At 37.4% G+C, this 19,670-nt stretch overlaps 2 protein-coding genes across 2 annotated transcripts; both read left to right on the top strand.

The window, feature by feature from the left end:
* Positions 1 to 2,205: 2,205 nt before the first annotated feature.
* Positions 2,206 to 9,026, top strand: LOC116308251 (uncharacterized). The gene is made up of 7 exons (XM_031718636.2): positions 2,206 to 2,732; positions 2,910 to 2,992; positions 4,591 to 4,734; positions 5,573 to 5,658; positions 6,290 to 6,413; positions 7,040 to 7,168; positions 8,333 to 9,026. Exons 1-7 carry the CDS (start codon positions 2,527 to 2,529, stop codon positions 8,458 to 8,460), a joined length of 900 nt encoding a protein of 299 aa, XP_031574496.2. The 5' UTR covers positions 2,206 to 2,526; the 3' UTR covers positions 8,461 to 9,026.
* Positions 9,027 to 10,233: 1,207 nt separating this feature from the next.
* LOC116308247 (uncharacterized) lies at positions 10,234 to 18,696 on the top strand. Its single transcript, XM_031718630.2, has 7 exons — positions 10,234 to 10,364; positions 12,854 to 13,058; positions 13,469 to 13,933; positions 14,494 to 14,772; positions 14,990 to 15,073; positions 15,730 to 15,913; positions 16,472 to 18,696. Exons 1-7 carry the CDS (start codon positions 10,260 to 10,262, stop codon positions 17,655 to 17,657), a joined length of 2,508 nt encoding a protein of 835 aa, XP_031574490.2. The 5' UTR covers positions 10,234 to 10,259; the 3' UTR covers positions 17,658 to 18,696.
* Positions 18,697 to 19,670: the final 974 nt, after the last annotated feature.

Genomic DNA, 19,670 nt, shown 5'->3' with positions numbered 1-19,670 from the left:
TTAACCCATGAGTAGTGTCCGCCGTGGTAGAATAAATGTACGCGCTCTCCTTTACTTTTTGACAGAACTAACGGTACTATCGTCTGCTCTCTGACTCCGTAAACGTTAATTGCTAGATCGTTTATTTCCTCAAATATGGGGATGTCTATCAACTGCATGGGAAATTCCACACCATCCCACTCTAAATCATCTGTGGGATACTTACTTGTCCTACAGGGATCCTTCTCTGCTGGATACAGTGCAGACCTGATTGCCCACATAAAGCATCGATTGTCTTCATTCTTCACGTTTACAATAGCCTTCTTCCTTTCTACCCACGTTGGTAGCGGTACGTAACTCCCCCCTCGTATGGGTACGTACCTGGCTATACTTATCTCTATTCCTTCAACCTCCTCTACTGTCCAACCCGATCCTTCTTTCGTGTAGTTAGACAGCGACTCCATTATTGCTTCTAAGGCTTCACTGAGTGACCTATCCAGATTCGTGGATTCTAATATCACTAACGACTTTGATCGCAACATTGCTGTCGTCATTACCTCGTCTTTTGACAAACTTACTTCTACCATTATGCTCGCTTTCAGGGCTCCTAATTCTTCTATACCTTTTCGGAGAGTCCTTTTAACCTTCCTTTCTGACTGACGCCAAAACTGTCTAACGTCAATCTCACCGTTACCGGGTATTGACACCGTGCTGAAGTTGCTTTGGGATTCCATCTATATAATAGGAAATATTTTATACCTAATACCAAGCACTTTTTAGGTCGTCGTAGTCGTACTCACAGTCCTGACAATGCCAAAACAATTTAACCTTAGTCTCAAACTTCTTACCACATCCACAATCATAACTGCTCATACACTTCGTCTTCATTTTCAAATGCTTTTTCAAATCCGCTTCTTTCTTAAAAGTTCTCTTACATTCTTCGCACTCCATATATAGACTAACATATTTAAGTGCGCTGTTGCCCTCAACCACACTTGGAGTGGGGGTCGTCCGTAGGTGGATTTTTGACACGGGTCTTGCCCGTGTTGAGATTGCGCTGGAACCCCCATTCCCTATACTACTCACTACAACTAAAAATGACCTTCAAATTTGATTGAAGACGGGATCCGTACAACTTGTGAACTTCAATAGGGATTCAATAGTGATTTTTTACATAAAAAAGAAACTTCTGACAAAGTTTTAAAAAAAGTCAATTGCCTTATCTTAGAAAAAAGCAGTAAGTGTATACTTTTGCACTCGTTTGAGACAAACATTGTCAAGCGCAAGAAGAATAAAAAATTGATATATTTAACTAAGATGTATAATTTAGGATTCCTGGAAAACATGTCAAAATCTTGATTACAAGTGACGTTTTGCATCTTCTCGTAAGAAATTTTTTAGCGCTTCTCAGTTGACTACCATCATTGAAATAATATGTATTGTGTATACAATTCTTTGTAAATCATTAATATCGCATAGGCCTTTGGCGCACCTTGGCTTTTCTTCTCTAGATAGTTCCTAGCCTGTGAACATAGCTCTCTGAGGAGGGGACTGGAGAAGGGGAGGGGAAGGGGACTGGGGAGGAGAAGGGGAGAGGGACTACAGGCTAGATATTTTTACAGCATACTTCCAGCATAATCTATATCTTACATGGCCTTCTATCTCGTCTAAAACCTCATGTCTTAAATTTTGAAATACAGATCAGCACATGTTTTACCGCAACTGCTACTTCCATCAAATCCTTGAAGACTTTCAGAATACCAGATCCTGAGTGTGTCATTTTTTTTTAGCAATAGCAAAGGACGATCGGTAGAAATAGGATAGATCAATTCGGGACTGGACACGGTTATGCCGTCAATGGTGAAAAATGATTTGTAATAATTGGGATACCCAGGATAAGGTGCTCTTTCCTTCTCTCGCCCGTAGAGGAGTTAAAAGGAGACTCTGCTCGCAGGGTAAGGTTGAACTTGATGAATAAAAGAAACAAGTTCAGTCTCGACTTCAAACCATTGTTTCGTGGTCAGTCAAGCTAATTCGGGATAGGTCTATTAAACCGCGAAACAAAATCAAAGAAAGTACTAAGTAATAGTTAAATAGTAGAACTAATAGTTCAATAAGTTGAATAAGTGCCGTATAAGTTCCATAGTGGTATGAGTAAAGGAATACAGGAATAAAGAAATATAGAATTGAAAGAAGACGCGACTGGGATACTTAGAAATTAAGCTTCCCAGTCTTTCAGTCCTGCAGTGTCGATTTTCGGCTCTCCTACTGAGGGAGATGAGAAAAAAAAAGCTTCTGCAAATCAGTAGTCAGTCTCAAGCAGGGAAAAACTATCGTTGTTGATACCTTGAGCTTCCTGTGGTAGGAATTAATTTTTCCTTTGATCTTAATTTATTCACGTGATTTGTATGTCGCATAGAAACCAGCTGAGTATGGTATAAACTATTATAGAAACTGTACTCCAACAATGTGTACACATGCCAAATAAATTCACTGGATATTTGCTTCTTAGTTATCTAGTGGATACCGATATACACCGATATGTGAATGATGACTTCTTTTCCAGTGCTCACTAAACTAGACGCGAGAAACCGTCAACAAACTCCTCACTTCGCCTTGTCACGTAACCCCGAAAGGAGAAGCATCTCGAGTCTTAACAACTCAGAAATTTATAAGCTGCCATATAAGCTCACATGTTCTTCACAACATTCTCGAGAACCAGCCAAATTATCAACAGTTTCTTTGGTAGGAAGGTAAGTTACTAGGCTTTGTAAACAATAAAGTCGAAACGAAGCTCCGTAATCGGAGAGTTCAGAATTCCTTTATATACGCTACTATGAATATTGGAGCAAATGTTCAGACAGCTATATATGTCTCCATTCTGATATAACTTTATATCCAGAGAAAATACGCTCTATTTTTTTAATCAGAAAAGACCAAAAAGCCAAAGCAAAATCTTCTCAAGCATCAAGTATTTCTGGAAAAGATAAGAGAGAAACCAACTGCAGTACAAGTGAGTATATAAAGATGTAGGCAAGCAGTTTTAATCGTCTTAATCATTAGCTTGTGTTCAGTAGTATTAAGATTTCCATACTGGGGTGTGCAAATGGATAAGATTTGGAACTGGCAGCCCCAAACAACTTTCCTGTGCATGGTTTATAAAATTGGGAATATAAAGATATGACAGTAAACTGTTTCAACTCACTGAACAATTTTCTTTAAAACTTGCTTCAGTCGTTGCTTGTACCTTTCTTCTGCCATTTGAGGCTATTTAGTGGGTTTTTTTTCAAAATCCTCACTTTTCTACCTAAGTAATAGGAAGGCTGGAGAGCTTTTACATATGCTGCATTCTCATCAGCAGAACATAATATAAAGCTTGAGACAAATGGTTCTTCCCAGAGGGAGTTAGGTTTGCTTTGGAATGTTAAAATAATGTTTGTATTGGGGTTTACACTGACTACAGAAACATAATGCTATGATAACTGGTCAGTCTGGAGTCAGGAAAACAAGAGCTAGTACAGCTAGTAAAAGTATTATTACAGAACTTTGTAAAAGAAAGCGGAATCTAAATCCAAAGGCATTTTTTGATGTGTCAAAGAAAACCTAACTCCCTCCAGGAAGGGGGATTTGTCTCCAGCTTGGTACATGGTCAGCTCACACTTTATGACTGACTTTTGAAGACCATCAATAACAAGCTTTGGATAGATAGCGTGAGGGTTTGGTCATATTAGTGGAATGTCCCTATCAAAAACAGCCAAAGTATCTACTCCTCCCCACTGGATCAGAATTGATATTAAGTCATATAGAAAATGAAAAATGAAAAAAAAAGCCATGTCTGCCTGTACCACTAAAGCAATACATATATGTTTAGTGTTATGTAATATCAGCAGCAAGTTTAAGACTGGTTCACAATGTGTTTTGTCATCAAAAGAGACAGACACAAGTTTTTACTCTCATTAACGGTTATTGTTTTAAACACCTAGGTGATAGATTTGATGCCGAGTCTGCATAGTGTTGCTTCTGATTGGCTAAGACATTTTCTCAGATCATCTTGCAGAGGTGGCTCGAGGGGTGGTGAGGGGGATGACTTGCCACCCTCTTGTTCTGCACAAGTAAAAATATGTTTATAACTACCACAGCAAAGATGAAACGTCAAAAATGTTTTCAACACATCGTGCTTCAAACCGTAAAAATCCTCATGTATAATCTATATGGAACACTGAAAGCCTCAAGACTACCATAGTGTAAACGTGTTGTAACACTCAGTTTACTTGAAGCTCTCTGCATATTTTATAATTGCTTTCAATTCAAGACACCATTCCCCCCCCCCCCCCCCCCCCCTCATTTTCTTGCCTTTTATGGATTTCCTGTGGTAATGATGCAAGGTACACTGTAACGGTTTACCCCTTTTTAAAATCCTGGACCTGCCACTGATATAATAGCTAAATAAGTAGCCCCAAGCACTTATTTCATGTACTGTAGGGTTGGGAAGTCATGATTTTCTAAAAATCACATGCCTACGTATTTTGAACAATTCAATGCATTTTCACCATGTGCTTGCTCTCTCTAGTCATGCGTAAAAAATCAATAATTGGTATTAATTCTCTCTAGGTATTGAGTATGACGAATCCAGACCACAGTTAAAGGTAGACTTAAATGTACCAAATCCAACCACGTACAACCCACCCAAATATCTACCATGGGAAACCACCTCACCTTCATTTACAATGAGGCCAAAAACCCAACCAGAAAAAGGTAAAAGAAACAAGAACACTTGCCGTCACTGACTTGAGAAAAAATTAAATTTACCCAACATTTTTTTCTGAAAAATTCAGAAAAATATATCTAATCCATTAGCTAGAGAATGCTTCTATATGTCATTTTGAAATTGTGTGCTTGTTATGAGTGGCAGTTATAAAATAAAGTGTGATTGGCATTTGGCAGAATAACTCAACTTATAAGTGTTGTATAATTGCTGCAGCACAGCAGGCACGTTTATTTGATGCTTATTGTAAAATACACTAGCTCACGAACTCCTTTTGCATAACATTGTTTTTAATCTATTGACTTAAAGTGCTACTCTGCGAACATCGCTTCATACATTTCTTTGTAGTTTATGATCAAAATATCAGTAGTAAAGGGAGAAAGAAATACCCAAACTCCCCAAAATATAAATTATAGTCACAAGTAATGTGAAATAAGCACATTAGCCACCCTTTGGGCTTCATAGGAATGAAATAAACTTAAGGATTTATATACAAAGAAATGTATGGAGTGATGTTCGGTGTTGAGTGTATGACGTCACAGACTCCAAATAATAATAGTAAAAATATCATACTTTCGTCCTTAATATCGAGAAAGCACTACATACAATGATTATTGGACCATTAAAGAGTATTCTTAGGAAGTTTCAGCTAAATCCAAGTTTGAGCGATTTTCGTCAGAGTAGCACTTTAAGTTACGTCATTCATAGGTTTTTAATTTAGTCTTTCTCAGCAAAATGTTGGATAATGTTATTTACATTTAATGCTTTTCATAAAATTGCAAAATTGATGCAGATTGTTATACAAAATATTTGCTATATTCTATTCAGATTGTGGTGGGGATCGTGTGGCTTGGAACAAGCAATGGTTTGCCAGTCATGATATCTGGACTTACAGGGCACACTACGATAAGAGAGTAAGGAGATATCAATTCCATTACACGGCAAGGGTTTTTCTATCCCATGTTGACATTTTTATTTTGAGCAGTAGCTCCTTCTAACAACCCTCAAATTATGTCTGGGCATCAGAAGGGCATGAGAGGGTTGGTGGGACTTCCGAAACATGGAACCTGATAACTTTATTAGCATTCAAGAAAAGTATGATTGATAATTGGTGACGCAGCACATATTCTTTACATGTAGCTTGACAAAATAATAACACAATGAGCTAGACGATAAAATACCCTGGTTAATTAGTTAAATAAACAACAAAAAGCTTAAATAAACCTGACTGGATCACAAACAGATACTTGATGTCGATCACTATCATTACATGGCACCATCATGTGCAACCCCTGGTACCATGTCACTATAGTTAATAGAGGGGGAGGGGTGGGGGGGACTATGATGTTACATTAGACAGATCCAACTAAAACCCAAGGGAGAGGTGGTACCCAAAATAACTCATGACTCTGTCGAGGACATCATTTTTTATTACAGAGATCAGTAGCTCATTTGAGCTGCATGTTCCTGGTGTCACAGGGCTGTTTGCAATGCATTAACATTGATCATAATTCTTTCTAACTTGTACATGTATTATTTTACTAGTGTCCATGGCCTTCCCCAGCTCATTACACTTCAAAAGGAACGGTAGGCGAGACCCAGTTTTGCCTAACTCAGTCTCCATCATATTCCATGGGAAAGCGTAGGACAACAGTCTTTAGTAAAAAAGGTATACATGTAAATGATACTTTTTAAGTAGAATAACTGTATTCAGTTAAGAGCGACCAGAAGATACCACTAAACTGGGAACGATTCCATTTAAAAACCGTGAAACAAAAAGTAACGATTACTGGCTAATATTCAAAGGAAAACCAAAAAATGTGAATGGGATTAGTTTAATTTCCCCCACTACCTATCACTATGAGGGCTACTTCGAATCACTCTATATATACTCAGTATTTATACACAAGTGAATATGGTAAATCCAGCGCGCTCATTGGTCACAACTTCCGTCTTATGCTGCTATATGGTATTCAACTACAGGTGAATATAGCGCGCACGCGCACGCTTGTATGTCGATTTGTGCCGCTTGCAGAGATAAATAAAATATGAAAACAAAACTCTCTCTCCATTTATTATATTCACTTGTGTTAAAAATACTAAAACAATTATTCGCCTCAGGCTCAGTGAATAACGGGGAATATTTACCTCGCCGCTCGAAGACTCGTGGCTCGGTAAATGTTTCCCGATATTCACTTAACTGTTAAATAATTGTTGAATAATTGTTAAATATTTGGCCAATTAACTGCATGCATAACAACTTAACTGACGTGTTTTGTTATTTTGCCGTTGTAGGTTCCGAGAGTGAGCCGTCTCCAAACCAGTATAACTATTCAAAACCCAAGCTTAAGTTGATGAAAAAGTTTCCATCGTACACTATTCAAGAAGGACGTCGAGGAGGTACTGCTATCTGGAGTGCACGAGGTAAGTTACTGTGTATACACTCTATTGTGAAATCCTTGTCGCGTTCAAAACATACATTATGGAAGCCGAGACCGAAAGATATTCTCGGACAATAATTGATATGATAATTAAATGATAATTATCCTCTGGTTGAATAGCGATATCTAGCCTTTGTAGCGGCTCTTGGGAGGGGGAAAAGGGATGAGAGGAGGGGAGGGGAATAGGGATGAGAGGAGGGGAGGGGAAATAGGGATGAGAGGAGGGGAGGGGAAATAGGGATGAGAGGAGGGGAGGGGGATTGGGGATGAGAGGAGGGAGGGGGATTGGGGAGGGAGAGGGAGAGCATCTTCAGTTTCCTTACACAAGAATTACAAACAACCTTTGAAAGTCGAGGAGCATCAGGGAAAAAATATCCAGTTCTTTTAAACGTTTGGCAATAATCACAGCAAAGTCATCTTTTCTAGCCGAAGCTTTAAATAAATTGCAGTAAGACTCGTGCTTGTTGCGGTCAGTCAGTTATTAATAAATTCCTTTTAAAAATAAAATGATTTGGACTGTTTTCAAAACGTTTTCTTCCTCTATTCTACTCTGTTCGGTTTTACAGGCAATTCGATAAAAGACAGGATTATATTTTCCTTAATTTATCTAGATCAATTTTGCCTGGCCGTGCTCTGCCTTCAGTTACGAGTTCTCACGATTGATGATTGGGCAGTTTTGACTAGTGAATATATTCATTCATTGGAGGCGGAAAACGCTGAAACAATAGGATCATTGCAGACTCTCCACCTCCCTCCCTTCTTCCCAATCCCCCTCCCCATCCTCATCCTCATCCCCATCTCCCCTCCCATGAGAGCCGCTACACGTACAGGCTAAACGCTATCCGATGGATAAATTCTTAACCAATGGATAAGTCAACGCTATTATCCAATATTGGATAAGATGTATCCGTCAAATAGCGCTATCCACTCTTCGTACAATCGGGACCTGGTTTATTCATTTCAGGCCTACATTTGAGATGCGCATTCGATATGAAAGGTTCTATAAACATTCCACGATTTGTACCACTGGATACATCTAATTTCTATGTACCATTTCAGGGTCAGCTTCTGTGTTCTGTGTTTTGAAAGTGACAATAATTTTGCAATCGACCTTTACGTCAAACACTTGTTTCATTTTTCCCTATAGAACCAGTACCTGGACCAGGAACCTACAATCCCTTCTTTTATAGATCAAGTAACACGCGATGTGCTCCTTGTTTTTCTATGTCGCGTGGTGTCAGGGAAATGGGTATCACAAGAAACTGTACTCTATAGACCAGTAAACAGATGTCTTAAGGCATTCGTTTATTGATCAACACTAAGAACAAGAACCTAATGTACCTAAGGCATATAACGAAGGCGAGAGATCTTAGGCAGGATGTGGGCGCGTACAAATACCCTGACTGAGCTAACGCATGCCCTATGCGAATATGACCACTATTTATTTTCAGAAATAAAAGCTAGTTTAAAAAGTAAGTCGGTCCACTCTTTAGGAAGAGCAAGCCAAAATGTGTATTTTTGAAGAGTTTTTAGAATTGCTAACAGAAAAGTGAATCAAAATGCTATGGATCCTTCTCAAAATTATCTTGTATGTGAGGCTATCATGAAAATACAAAAGGAAATCAGACTTTTTCTCAAAGGAATATTTACTTATTTTCATTTAAGATAATTTTGAGAAGGGTCCATTTGCTATGTGTCCAGCAACTGTGGACTGTTCACATATAAAAATTCTAATAGCTGCTTTAAGAGAATTTAACGTTTTTACCTCAATATTCCTAACTTTGTTGAAATCGTTCTAATTTTTAGAAAATAAAGAAAATAAAGGCTAGTTTTTTTTTAAATTTCGCTGAAAGCCGAGTTGAAAAAAAAACAAACCTGAGTATGAAAAATTCAAGCTCGATGAATAAAAGAACCCTTAACTTATACGCGTATATCTAAATCCAAACAACCAGCAAACAAACTTGGATTGCTCGTTTCACTTACAACTCCCTGATCGCCTCAACCTGCACTACTTAACATCAGAATTTAACCACCATCTTTTTAATTATATATAACAATAGATGGCGTAGGGAACTGTGAGTAAGTACCTGTTAACCCCAAACATTACTTTTCTACTCACCTATATATTGCCTACTTAGCTTCCTCTTATCTTGTGTCTCCAGTGTTCATACATCGTATCGGTAATTATTGTAAGCGTGGCAAGTATACACGATTTAACGTTGCATGCAATGAAGTGCGCACCGTGTGTCCATCTCTACAACGTGTTTCTACTTTTCTTCTGAACATCACAGGGTGGGTAAACACGATGTAATGTTGCATGCAATGAAGTGCGCACCGTGTGTCCATCTCTACAACGTGTTTCTACTTTCTTCAACGCCGCGGGGTGGGTAAACACGATGTAATGTTGCATGCAATGAAATAGTTTATTACCGTAGCTCTTTAATTTCATCTGACATGACGATGGTTTTGGATTAATCTGAAATAAAGCGTTTTTCATCGTTTTCTACTTTTCTCGTTACGATATCAACCCGAATATATACGTGTACGCATTCTCATATTATGTTTACTTTTTATTGGCTTTTCGAAAACTATTTTATATATTTCAGGAAATATATTTTATAACGACAAAATATTATATATAATATTGAGGGGTCCCCCTGAAACAAGAATGGAACATCTAGCCTGGTTCGTCTGTATTCTTTACCTTGCTGTCAGAGAGGTATTTTTCTGCCCTCCGTTCTGGCTTTAGGTCGGGGAGAAAACCTTTTCCCTCCTCGACCAGCCTGCCACTCAGCAGCTCTCTGCTCTAAATAAACTCACAAGTGACTGAGATATTTTTACAAATTTCTTCTTTTATTTTTAAAAGATTAATGTTTACAAACCTTTTTGTATCCACTGGGAGTTGATATCAAAGCTATTTGTGCCATAATTTCACTAAAAGCTTTATGAAGTCTTCACAGAACCTGGGCTGCTCTCAGAGTAGTGATCTTTATAACTGAGGGATCCCTGTGTACATTTGTTTGGTTATCCGCTGATCGTCTTGTTAGTCATCACGGGCCCAACGTCAGGTCAAAATGGCGTCTACTGCTGTTGGTCCGTCTGCTGTAGCACATCGACCTGATCAAGAAGAAAACTGTACCGTGTCCCAGCAGACAGTTTATAATAACACATGCAACGAGGTAAGTATAAGATCATCAACTTTTCTCGTATATCTTTGTATCGTTTGTCGTATTCTCATAGTAGGAGTTTCGGGCTCAACAGGCAGCAACAAATAGCTTTCCAGTACAATCTATCATTTTTCTATCTTAAGCTTAAATTTTTGAGCAATTTAATTATTTTCTTTATTTAATTTTATTATTGTTTTGAAAGATTTTTTTAGACATTTTCCTATATTTGGCATGCTTGAAATACTAGGAACATTCCAAAGATATAGTTCTTAGGCCAAAACAGAATGAGAGTCCACTGTCCTGCAATGAAAGCTACTGCTGTCACAACGTTTTGTGTTCCCCTGTGTTATGTGTTCCCCTGAACACTGGGCACTAGTGCTGTGTGTTTTCACCCCCCTCCCCCCCCCCCCCCCACCTTACCCCTCCCCCCCTAATAGCAATTCAGTGCTACGTGTTCCCTGCCTCTCATATTGAAGAACATTTTGTGGGATTTGGTTTGTACTAGAGTATGACAATAAGTTATTAGACCTGATGCATGAAAACTGTCTAAAACAAACAAAATTTCAAAATTATTTATATAAACTTTACAATGTTTATTGTAAATGAGTGTGCATGACTTTTTTTCTCCTCATGCAACTGATATCTGACCCAATTCAAAACATGTTCTCTGTTATCATATTTTTGCTTTTTAAGCTTAACAAACTACTCCACATTTATGTAATCGAGAGTCTGAACTTAAGGTGGCTTCATATAGTTTCGGGCTTTAGAGTAATAGAACTAGAAATTATTTTACAGCAAATACAGATCTATATCTTGATATGTGATACGCTAATCATATTAAAGACTATGAGTTTAAAAAACGATCACGTGAATAGTATCCATAGCAGCGACATGTCAGCGGCACAAAACAGTCCCTTCTTGCCATTAAAGAAATAAAATCTTGAGTTTCCCGTGGACAATCGTTTTAGATTGTGTAATATGAAAGTTTGTTTTGTTACCTATTATATGAACGCGTTATATTAATATTGTGACTACAGAAACCAAGATATTAAAGAAATATCAATTCTTAAAGATAAAAAGTTTTCTGTAGTCCAAATTTTTTTTATATATTAATTTTCAGTCGCCTTATCATTCTATGAAGAAAAAACTGTAAAAATTTAAAGATATTTGACCCCATAGTTTTCGAGTTTTTATTTTTCCAAATGACGCATGTCACCGACTTTTCGTGACATCATCAAAATAAAAAATTATTCAAGTTCTGGTACTGCACATGCTCGTGCACAACCTGGCGGGGGGGAAAACTATATGGAGCCACCTTAAGGTGGCTGAACCCCCTCATGCTTAACCGCTACCTTCCACGTTTGGAATGCTGGTGCATAAATGTGTTTCATCTGATTGCAAATCTTTTTTGCACATAAGTCACATAAAGATTGAATTAATGCTTGATGCAGTTTTTAATGAGATGGACGTCATAACATGTGATTATGATGAAATATTTGTTTTCGTTTAGAGAACAATTTTAGCCTTGCAGAGCGTTCAACACTAAAATGCTTCGTACCACATAAGTATATTCTAGATGCCTCCATTTGTAGGGATTTTTGAAAAAATCTAACTAGCTAATTATGAGATATTTGAGATTATTTAAATATAGTGCATAATCTACTCCAAAACTTAACAATGGATTTGATACGGTCGAAATTAATACATGTATTTCAGAGCTATATATTCACAAAAGTCATTGCTCATTTAGTTTTACTCTGTATCTAGTTTTAAAAGGAACATTTTGAAGGTAATCGACTTATGCGATTTTGTGAAAACATATAGTGCATAAGACGGGGTAAACATTTGATGCGCACTTTTCATTGCAGTTTTCTAGTCAATCTTACCAGATCTTCCATTATTCTAAAATTCGCTGATAATTTCTCTTAAAACTACATCAGGATACAAATTAGGACTTAAACTAATATTACACAAAATTGTGAGACTATTGAACTCATTTAAAGTGATCTAAAGCCAACGAGAAATACAGAAAACATTGATCGTTTCCCGACGATTTGATGCTCTGGGAATTCTATTGTTTGCTAATGATCATAACACCAAATTCTTTCACAACGTGCACAGTCTCATCTTGCTTGGCTGCTTTCTGATTTACTCCCGAAGTATGGTAATAAACAATCTTATAACTTCTGTATTAATTATTACTGTCAGAATGGTGCTATGAAAAAGTGGTTCCATTTGTGTACTTTGCAGACATTATATATAAAATGGGCACATCACTACAAATACTGTAACCAAAGCCCCAGTTTTAATGTACTGTCGTTGGATTTATGCAATATAGTACAATGTATTAGTGCTAGTTAAAATGACATAATTAGTATTGTGGTCACAAAGCTTTGTTGCTACTTAATTATTTAATTAAATGCAGCTTATCTGCAGGTTTCCTGTCTCTTGATAAGGGTGTAACTAAAAGTATTTTTGTTGTTGTTCTTCATTGGTTTCAGATTTTATTATTCCATAACAATAACCTGATTCTCAAGGCAGAGCGTGGTGTAACTCTTGGGCTTATTAAACTTATCTATTCATCAGATGATAATAACAGTGGCATTATTCTTGGTGTTAAACCAAGATTAAACAAACAAGTTCCTTGTTTGGTAACATTTGACAGCACAAGTCTGACTTATGATGCTTATGATCTTATTATCAAAGGTTGGTAACTTCAGAACACTTTCGACTGTACAACTTTCTTCTCACAAGAATATCAATCAGTCAGGATGTTCTGTTCAAACCATGTTGCTTAAAAACAGATTAAATCAGAATATGTACTTATTGACTGAGTGGGAGGGCCGTACGGGAAAATATTTGGCTTGAGGTCATGTCGTAAAAGAAAGCGTGCGGATTCGAGCAGGGCCGGACAGGTTTCTCCGGCCCGCTTACGTCAACCCGTCCGGCCCCCATCACGTGACTTTTTCCAATGGTTTTATTAGAGCACGCGAGCAGGGCCGTACGGGTCATATGATTATATTACATATCGTTCACTCACAGATAAAATCCTACCAATTGTTAATGTTATTTTTTTAATGATTGTTATCTTAATTTGCATTAATCTTTTCTTTTAGATTTTAGATCTGGCAATGACATTAACAATGACATGGCAGGCAATGCTGAGCAGCCAAGTTCTAATTTTCTCCAATGTTTCTCAGTTGGAGAGAGAGCAGCAAACAGTATGTGCATAAGTAGACAGGAATTGCCTCCATCAGCTGCTCAATATAAGGATTTGGAATTAACCGAGACTGATGACAAGGAGTGCAATTCTTATGAAGACCACTCAACTGATGACTCACTTGAAAGGAGTAGGTCAAATGATATGTTTTTGGAAAATTCAACAACACAAGAAGATTCTTTTAAAAGTGTTGAACTACAAGACATTGCTCAAAGGGACTTAAATTTATCAGAAAGAGAAACTTCTGAAAATTATCCTGATGAAGAAAATGATTGTGAAGAAGAATTAAATGATTGTGAAGAAGAAAATGAGAATGATGAAAGTGTTCAATTCAACCCAGAAGATTTCAATTTTGATATAAGTAAGTACAATAATATTGTGTTCAAATGTTTTTAATGAAAACTGATCTTCTGACTGAAAAATAATAATTAACATATATATGAATATTTACTGAGCCACGAGTCTTGCAGGCGTGGTAAATATTTACTATAATCACTGAGCCTGAGGGGAATAATTGTTTTAGTATAATTTTAGACTTAAATATTGAAGAAAAGTTGAAATTTAGAACAAAAAAACCTCTAAGTACTTATTTATTTATTTATATTTATATTTCCACACTGGCAAACTTTGGGAAACCCCATAATCACTATTAATAGTGATTATCGTCTCAGAATCACCGGTCACTTGACCAATCACAGTGCAATAAACTCTATATTCAAGTCTAGAATTATACTAATACCTGATAATATACCTTTGTATAAAAAAGGACCATTCTGTAAATCACGTTAACATGTTACTTAGGTATCCTGAATAAAGAATAAAATCATTTGGTCAGATGTAGTACTCATGTCTATAGCAACTGATCACCTCCAACACAGTTACTTGGGACTTATCTAACAAAATTAATTGTTTTTTCAACAGAATCTGTTATACCAACCAAGACAGATAAAGGATTGAGATGGCCATGCAATCGCTGCAGCAAGGACTATTGCAGTGCCAGCCACTTAAAAAGACATTGGATTCTTCACACTGATTTCAAGCCCTACAAATGTAGTTTATGCATCAAACGTTTTCCTTTTCACTGGGATCTTAAAAGACACATGACAAAGCATACTGGCAACAAAAGATACAAGTGTCCACACTGTACCAAGTCATTTAATACTCAGAAGGAACTCAAATGCCACAACTGGCTGCATACAGGTATAGGTAATAGAACTGCCTAAACAATACCAGCTATTGTAATCAGGGAATACATGGTCATTTTTGGTATATTTCTTAGAGCTTGAAATAATTAATGACAGAGGTAGGGAATAGGGGTGTTAAAGGGGTGTTAGTTTGCACTGTTCTAAAACGTTGTCTGATGGATAATACAAGGTGAAAGACATGTGCCATATAATTATCATTATGATTGTTACAGGTCAAAAGGAGTACAAATGTCATATTTGTCATCATGAGATTTCTTCATCAGGAAACCTGAAAATACACATGAGAAAACACACAGGTATAACTTTATTCAATGACCAAAGTTTTTAAATACCTCACGTTTCATATGATAATTACTGTATTAACATGTTAATGAGATTGTACGTATGTATGTTGAATATCGTTTTTGCTAACCCAAATCACTATTGTTATCACAGCATTCGACCTTTACACTTTACACTGTTTAGCCTTTGAAAGCTCAGGGAATCACAGCAATTCGTGAATTCATAGGTGATGTAGCTGTGGGTGTCTGGAGTTCCCTAGTATCTAGTCCCCCACTTCTTTAACTCAAAGATACGCGAAGCGTGAGACCAGTTATTGAAGCTGCCACTTCAACGCAAATGGGGCATGAGCCACCTTGGGTGGCCAATATTTGTCCCTTATCAATATACGTATTAATCTGTTTAATGGTTTCAGTTTTTGTTTGACTTTCTGTCGTTACAATAAATAAAGTATAGATAGAATATATTTTGATAAAATAGCCCTTAAGCCCAGTTTAGACTTTTGCGATGGCCAAATGAGGAGGCTTGGAAGTGTTAACTCATTCATCATCTATTGTTATGCGAATTGGTGCTTTTTTGTACTAATTAATTAGTACTATTTCATGGATATATGGTTTGCACTCGACTCTAGAGCTCAAATGCATATTTATTTATTTGAACGTATATTTACTAGGGGAGAAGCCATACAAATGTGAATACTGTCCTAAAGCTTTCTACATGCTGGGCCACTACCAATATCACGTTAGAAGGCACACTGGTGAGAAACCATATAAATGTGACGTATGTGATATGGCGTTTAGCTACTCTGTCAACCTCAAAGAACACAAAAACATTCATACCGGGACAAGGCCGTACAGGTAAGCCATTCTGTACGGCAAGCTGCTAAATATTCACTAAAGTGATGTGCAACAGCTAACTGGAAGAGGAGATGGAAAACACCCGTGGTTTGTTTATCATGATGAATTGCTCATTGAACAAAATATGAAAATGAGTGTACAATGACTGCGCTACATCCCTTGTCCCTTACTGATGATAACATACATACATCAGTTTTCCTATGAATGTGAAAAGCTCGCGGCATTGAACGTAGATATGACACATTGCGCTAGCATTTACTCTCCATCCAATCAAATACCCGAAACAAGGCACGAATAACGTGCGGACACGGTCAAGCCAATGCCACGGCACAGCCAGACCAATCACATTGCGCGAGAAAAAAATCAGCCAATCAAAATTCTAGATAACATCACGGTCGAGGCAAGGCTCGCATGCGGCACCAAGTTTTGCACAGTCAAGAAAGCTGGTCTAACTTGAGGTTGTGGTGAGGAATTATCATCCCTGCCTTGCCCCCTGATATACGTTATTTTATGCATGCGTTACGCTCTATTCACTCTTGATCTTTTGTTACTCTACAGCTGCCCTACTTGCGATAAGAGGTTCACTCATCGATCAACTATGAAGCAGCACATTTTGACGCACAGCGGACAACGCCCATACAAGTGTCATTTGTGCTCTAAGAACTTCATTCAAAGCTCAAACTACCGTATGCACCTTTTAACACACAAAGACAAGCAAGACAGAGCGCAAAAATGTGACCTTTGTGGTAAAGAATTGTTGTCAAGACGAGGCGTCAAGAAACACCGACAACGATGTGCACAAACATTAATTGACAGAGCTAACGGTGTAACCAGCAAAAAGAACAAACCAAAGACAAATACCAAAGAAAGATACGAGTGTGGCATTTGCTCGAAATTGTTTACCTATCGCGCTAACTACGAAGCTCACTGTAAATTGCCACACCCAATAAAAAAGAAGCGAAGAGAAAGAAAGACACAAGTGGCAAAACAAAGCAAGTCTTCCATCTCGAGAAGTCACAATAAAGTAAAATGCCCTATTTGTGGTAAGCAATTCTTGTATATGAAGTGCATCAAAAGACATTTGCAGAAAAGGCATTCTGGTATAGAGGTAGGGACGAGGTCATCTAATGTGGTTACATCACCATCTGAAAAGACAGAAGCATTAAAAGATGTACAGACACTCCCTACTGTACATATCCAACCAATGGGAGAGCTCTCTTCCTCAAATGTAACTCTCATTTATGTCCCTTCTGCATCAGCTCGAAGCTCATCAAGCGCAAAGTCCTCGAGTATGTTAACTGTTTTGCCAAAACCACGCCAAGAGAGTGAAACAGGCAGATCAGAACATTCAGCAGTTGTTGTGGATTCTGAATCAGTTGGTCGTTATCCTTTGTCAAAGCAAAGTAATAACGATAAAACATGTAAGGGAGCTGAGACTGGTTCACAGGCTATTACAGCTTTAAAAATACTTTCTGCCAAGATTGGAATAGAAGACCAATTTCAAGCGTTGTCAAGACGAAAAGACGAGCAACGACCGCCTATCTCGAAGCATCTGACAGCTTTAGAACAGCTTTCGAAAAGAGTAGGTGTTGTCGAGGAGATCCCTGTTACCATAGAAACTGCGCCTGAGCCCAACGAACAGAATACTGATGTCAGCATTATGAAGGATCAAGCCAACTCGCAAAATGGTTATGAAATAGAAAGAAAAGGGCTCAACGAAACAAAAATAAATACGGTAGAATAAAAGTAAATTGGTTATGGTTAATGACCTCCATATATGACATATAAGTTTTTTAATTTGATGACTGTTTGTAGGTAACCCACATGCTCTAAGGATTCCTATAATGTACATGTAGATTCAAAGTATGTGTGTTTATACGGAGAAGGACAAAATACAGAGATTTTAGAAATTGAAATTGTTTTTCTAGTAGAGTACAAAACACCACATCCAGTAGCCGTGGGAAATCATTGTTACTGTTACTTAATAAGACAATAATCTGAGTGACTAGGACCAGTTCTTTTCAACTTTTGATATGAGCAAGTAAGCAAAAATTGATTTACATCATTGAACAAAGCACCTCAAATATAACAATTTAAAAACTTGTCAGTTTTTTAATTTTTATGCATTTGTTTTGTAATTTTTTCATTTTTATTTTAAAGCGCCTTAGAACTTTTGTATTTGCGAATAAATAATGATAGGTTGGAAAAATAGCAACATTCTAGCTCCGTAAAGTTGCGATATTTTACGGACGTTTGTATGATGAGGGTCAAGTTTGTGCCCCACCAGTCCCCCCACCATACAAACGTCAGTGTACAATTTCGTGACTGCATGGCTATATCTTCGTCTGTTTCCAACGTATCTCTCTCAAACTTGGTAAATCTACTAATTTTGAGGTCCTTTTTCCAGCGTTATCGATGTATTTTTGTTAACTAGTCCATGTAGAAAGTTGAAAAAACTGTGGAAGGGTCTATCAACGTGAACTATTTCTCGTTTTTGCTGTAATATTTCAAAAACGAGGGCGAGTGTTTCATTAGGGTTTCCAAACACGAGAAAACATTTGAAAGCAAGAGGCCGTAGCCCGAGAGTTTTTATTGTTTTCGAGTGTTTGGAAACCCTAATGAAACACGAAACACGAGTTTTTTTTTTGGAATGACTTCTCTGAGTTAATAATTCATTATGCAGGAATTATTTTCTGTGTTATTTTCTTGTTTTCATTGTGTTATTTAATATACTTAGAACAGTTATATGGGAAAAACATTAATAAAATATAGATCCAACCCAATTTTGTCAGCAAATTCCTCATTGGCATGGTTGGGGAATCACTAGACTATCACGCCAAGGGTCCCATGTTCGTGAGTAGATGGTGCATAGAAGTTAAACAAGTGAGTAATGGAGGGGAGAGAGGTAGAGAATTGAAGCAAATGGGTGAAACGAAAGTGGATGAGAAGTTCTATCTATTTTGAGACACCCACGACAAATATGTAGATTAAGAAATATTTTCATTACTAGTGATAAAAATATTTTAAACACTAGTGATGAAAATTGTTTTTCAAAACCCACCAACGTGATCCGAAAAGTGCCCATCCATTGGTTGCTGAGCTTATGAATTACTAGTGAGTTTGATAAGTAATAATGTAATTGCTTGGCATATAACACTTATTGACTTGAACCTCGGGAAAGCAGCGTGTTTTGTGGTCCCTCGTTGGCATCGGGAAAACATCGCCGCCTCAGGACAACAAAACACATCCTCGGTCACAGTCAATAACTGTTAACTATGTAAGGATTAGTTACCGAGGGCCGTAGGGCTGTATATGAGCTGATTTAGTGGGCACTGATCATGACTTGGACGTTTAGAATAGTTTGGTAGAAAGTAGAACCCACAACCGCGACTGCAAAAAATGCACCTTTTTAAAGAGCCCATGCAGCCTGTTCACTATATATTAATTGTGTATGTGAATATATATGAAATATATATTTGTACTGCGGTTGTAATGTATCAACTTGAGCTGATCCTCGCAGCATATGAAGCAACTTATGCAGCTGCAAATTGAAAGAGTCAGAAAAAATCTGTGTCTTGAACATTTTTTTCAAAATTCTGGTACTCCTAGTGCACCAACAACAAAAAGACTGATTACAGGCAAAGACCATGATTAGGTACTACTAAACTGAACAAATCATCCCTCCCTGCCCTCCCTGCATCTACATTACATGACATTACTGCATAGTGATAATCAGAAAATGTTGTAATTGGAATCA

The sequence above is a fragment of the Actinia tenebrosa genome, unplaced genomic scaffold (genome assembly GCF_029948245.1).
Source record: "Actinia tenebrosa isolate PJP-AT-01 unplaced genomic scaffold, QUT_ActTen_1.0 utg1515__unscaffolded, whole genome shotgun sequence".
Taxonomy (NCBI): domain Eukaryota; kingdom Metazoa; phylum Cnidaria; class Anthozoa; order Actiniaria; family Actiniidae; genus Actinia; species Actinia tenebrosa.
This window is presented reverse-complemented; position numbering and strand designations above follow the sequence as displayed.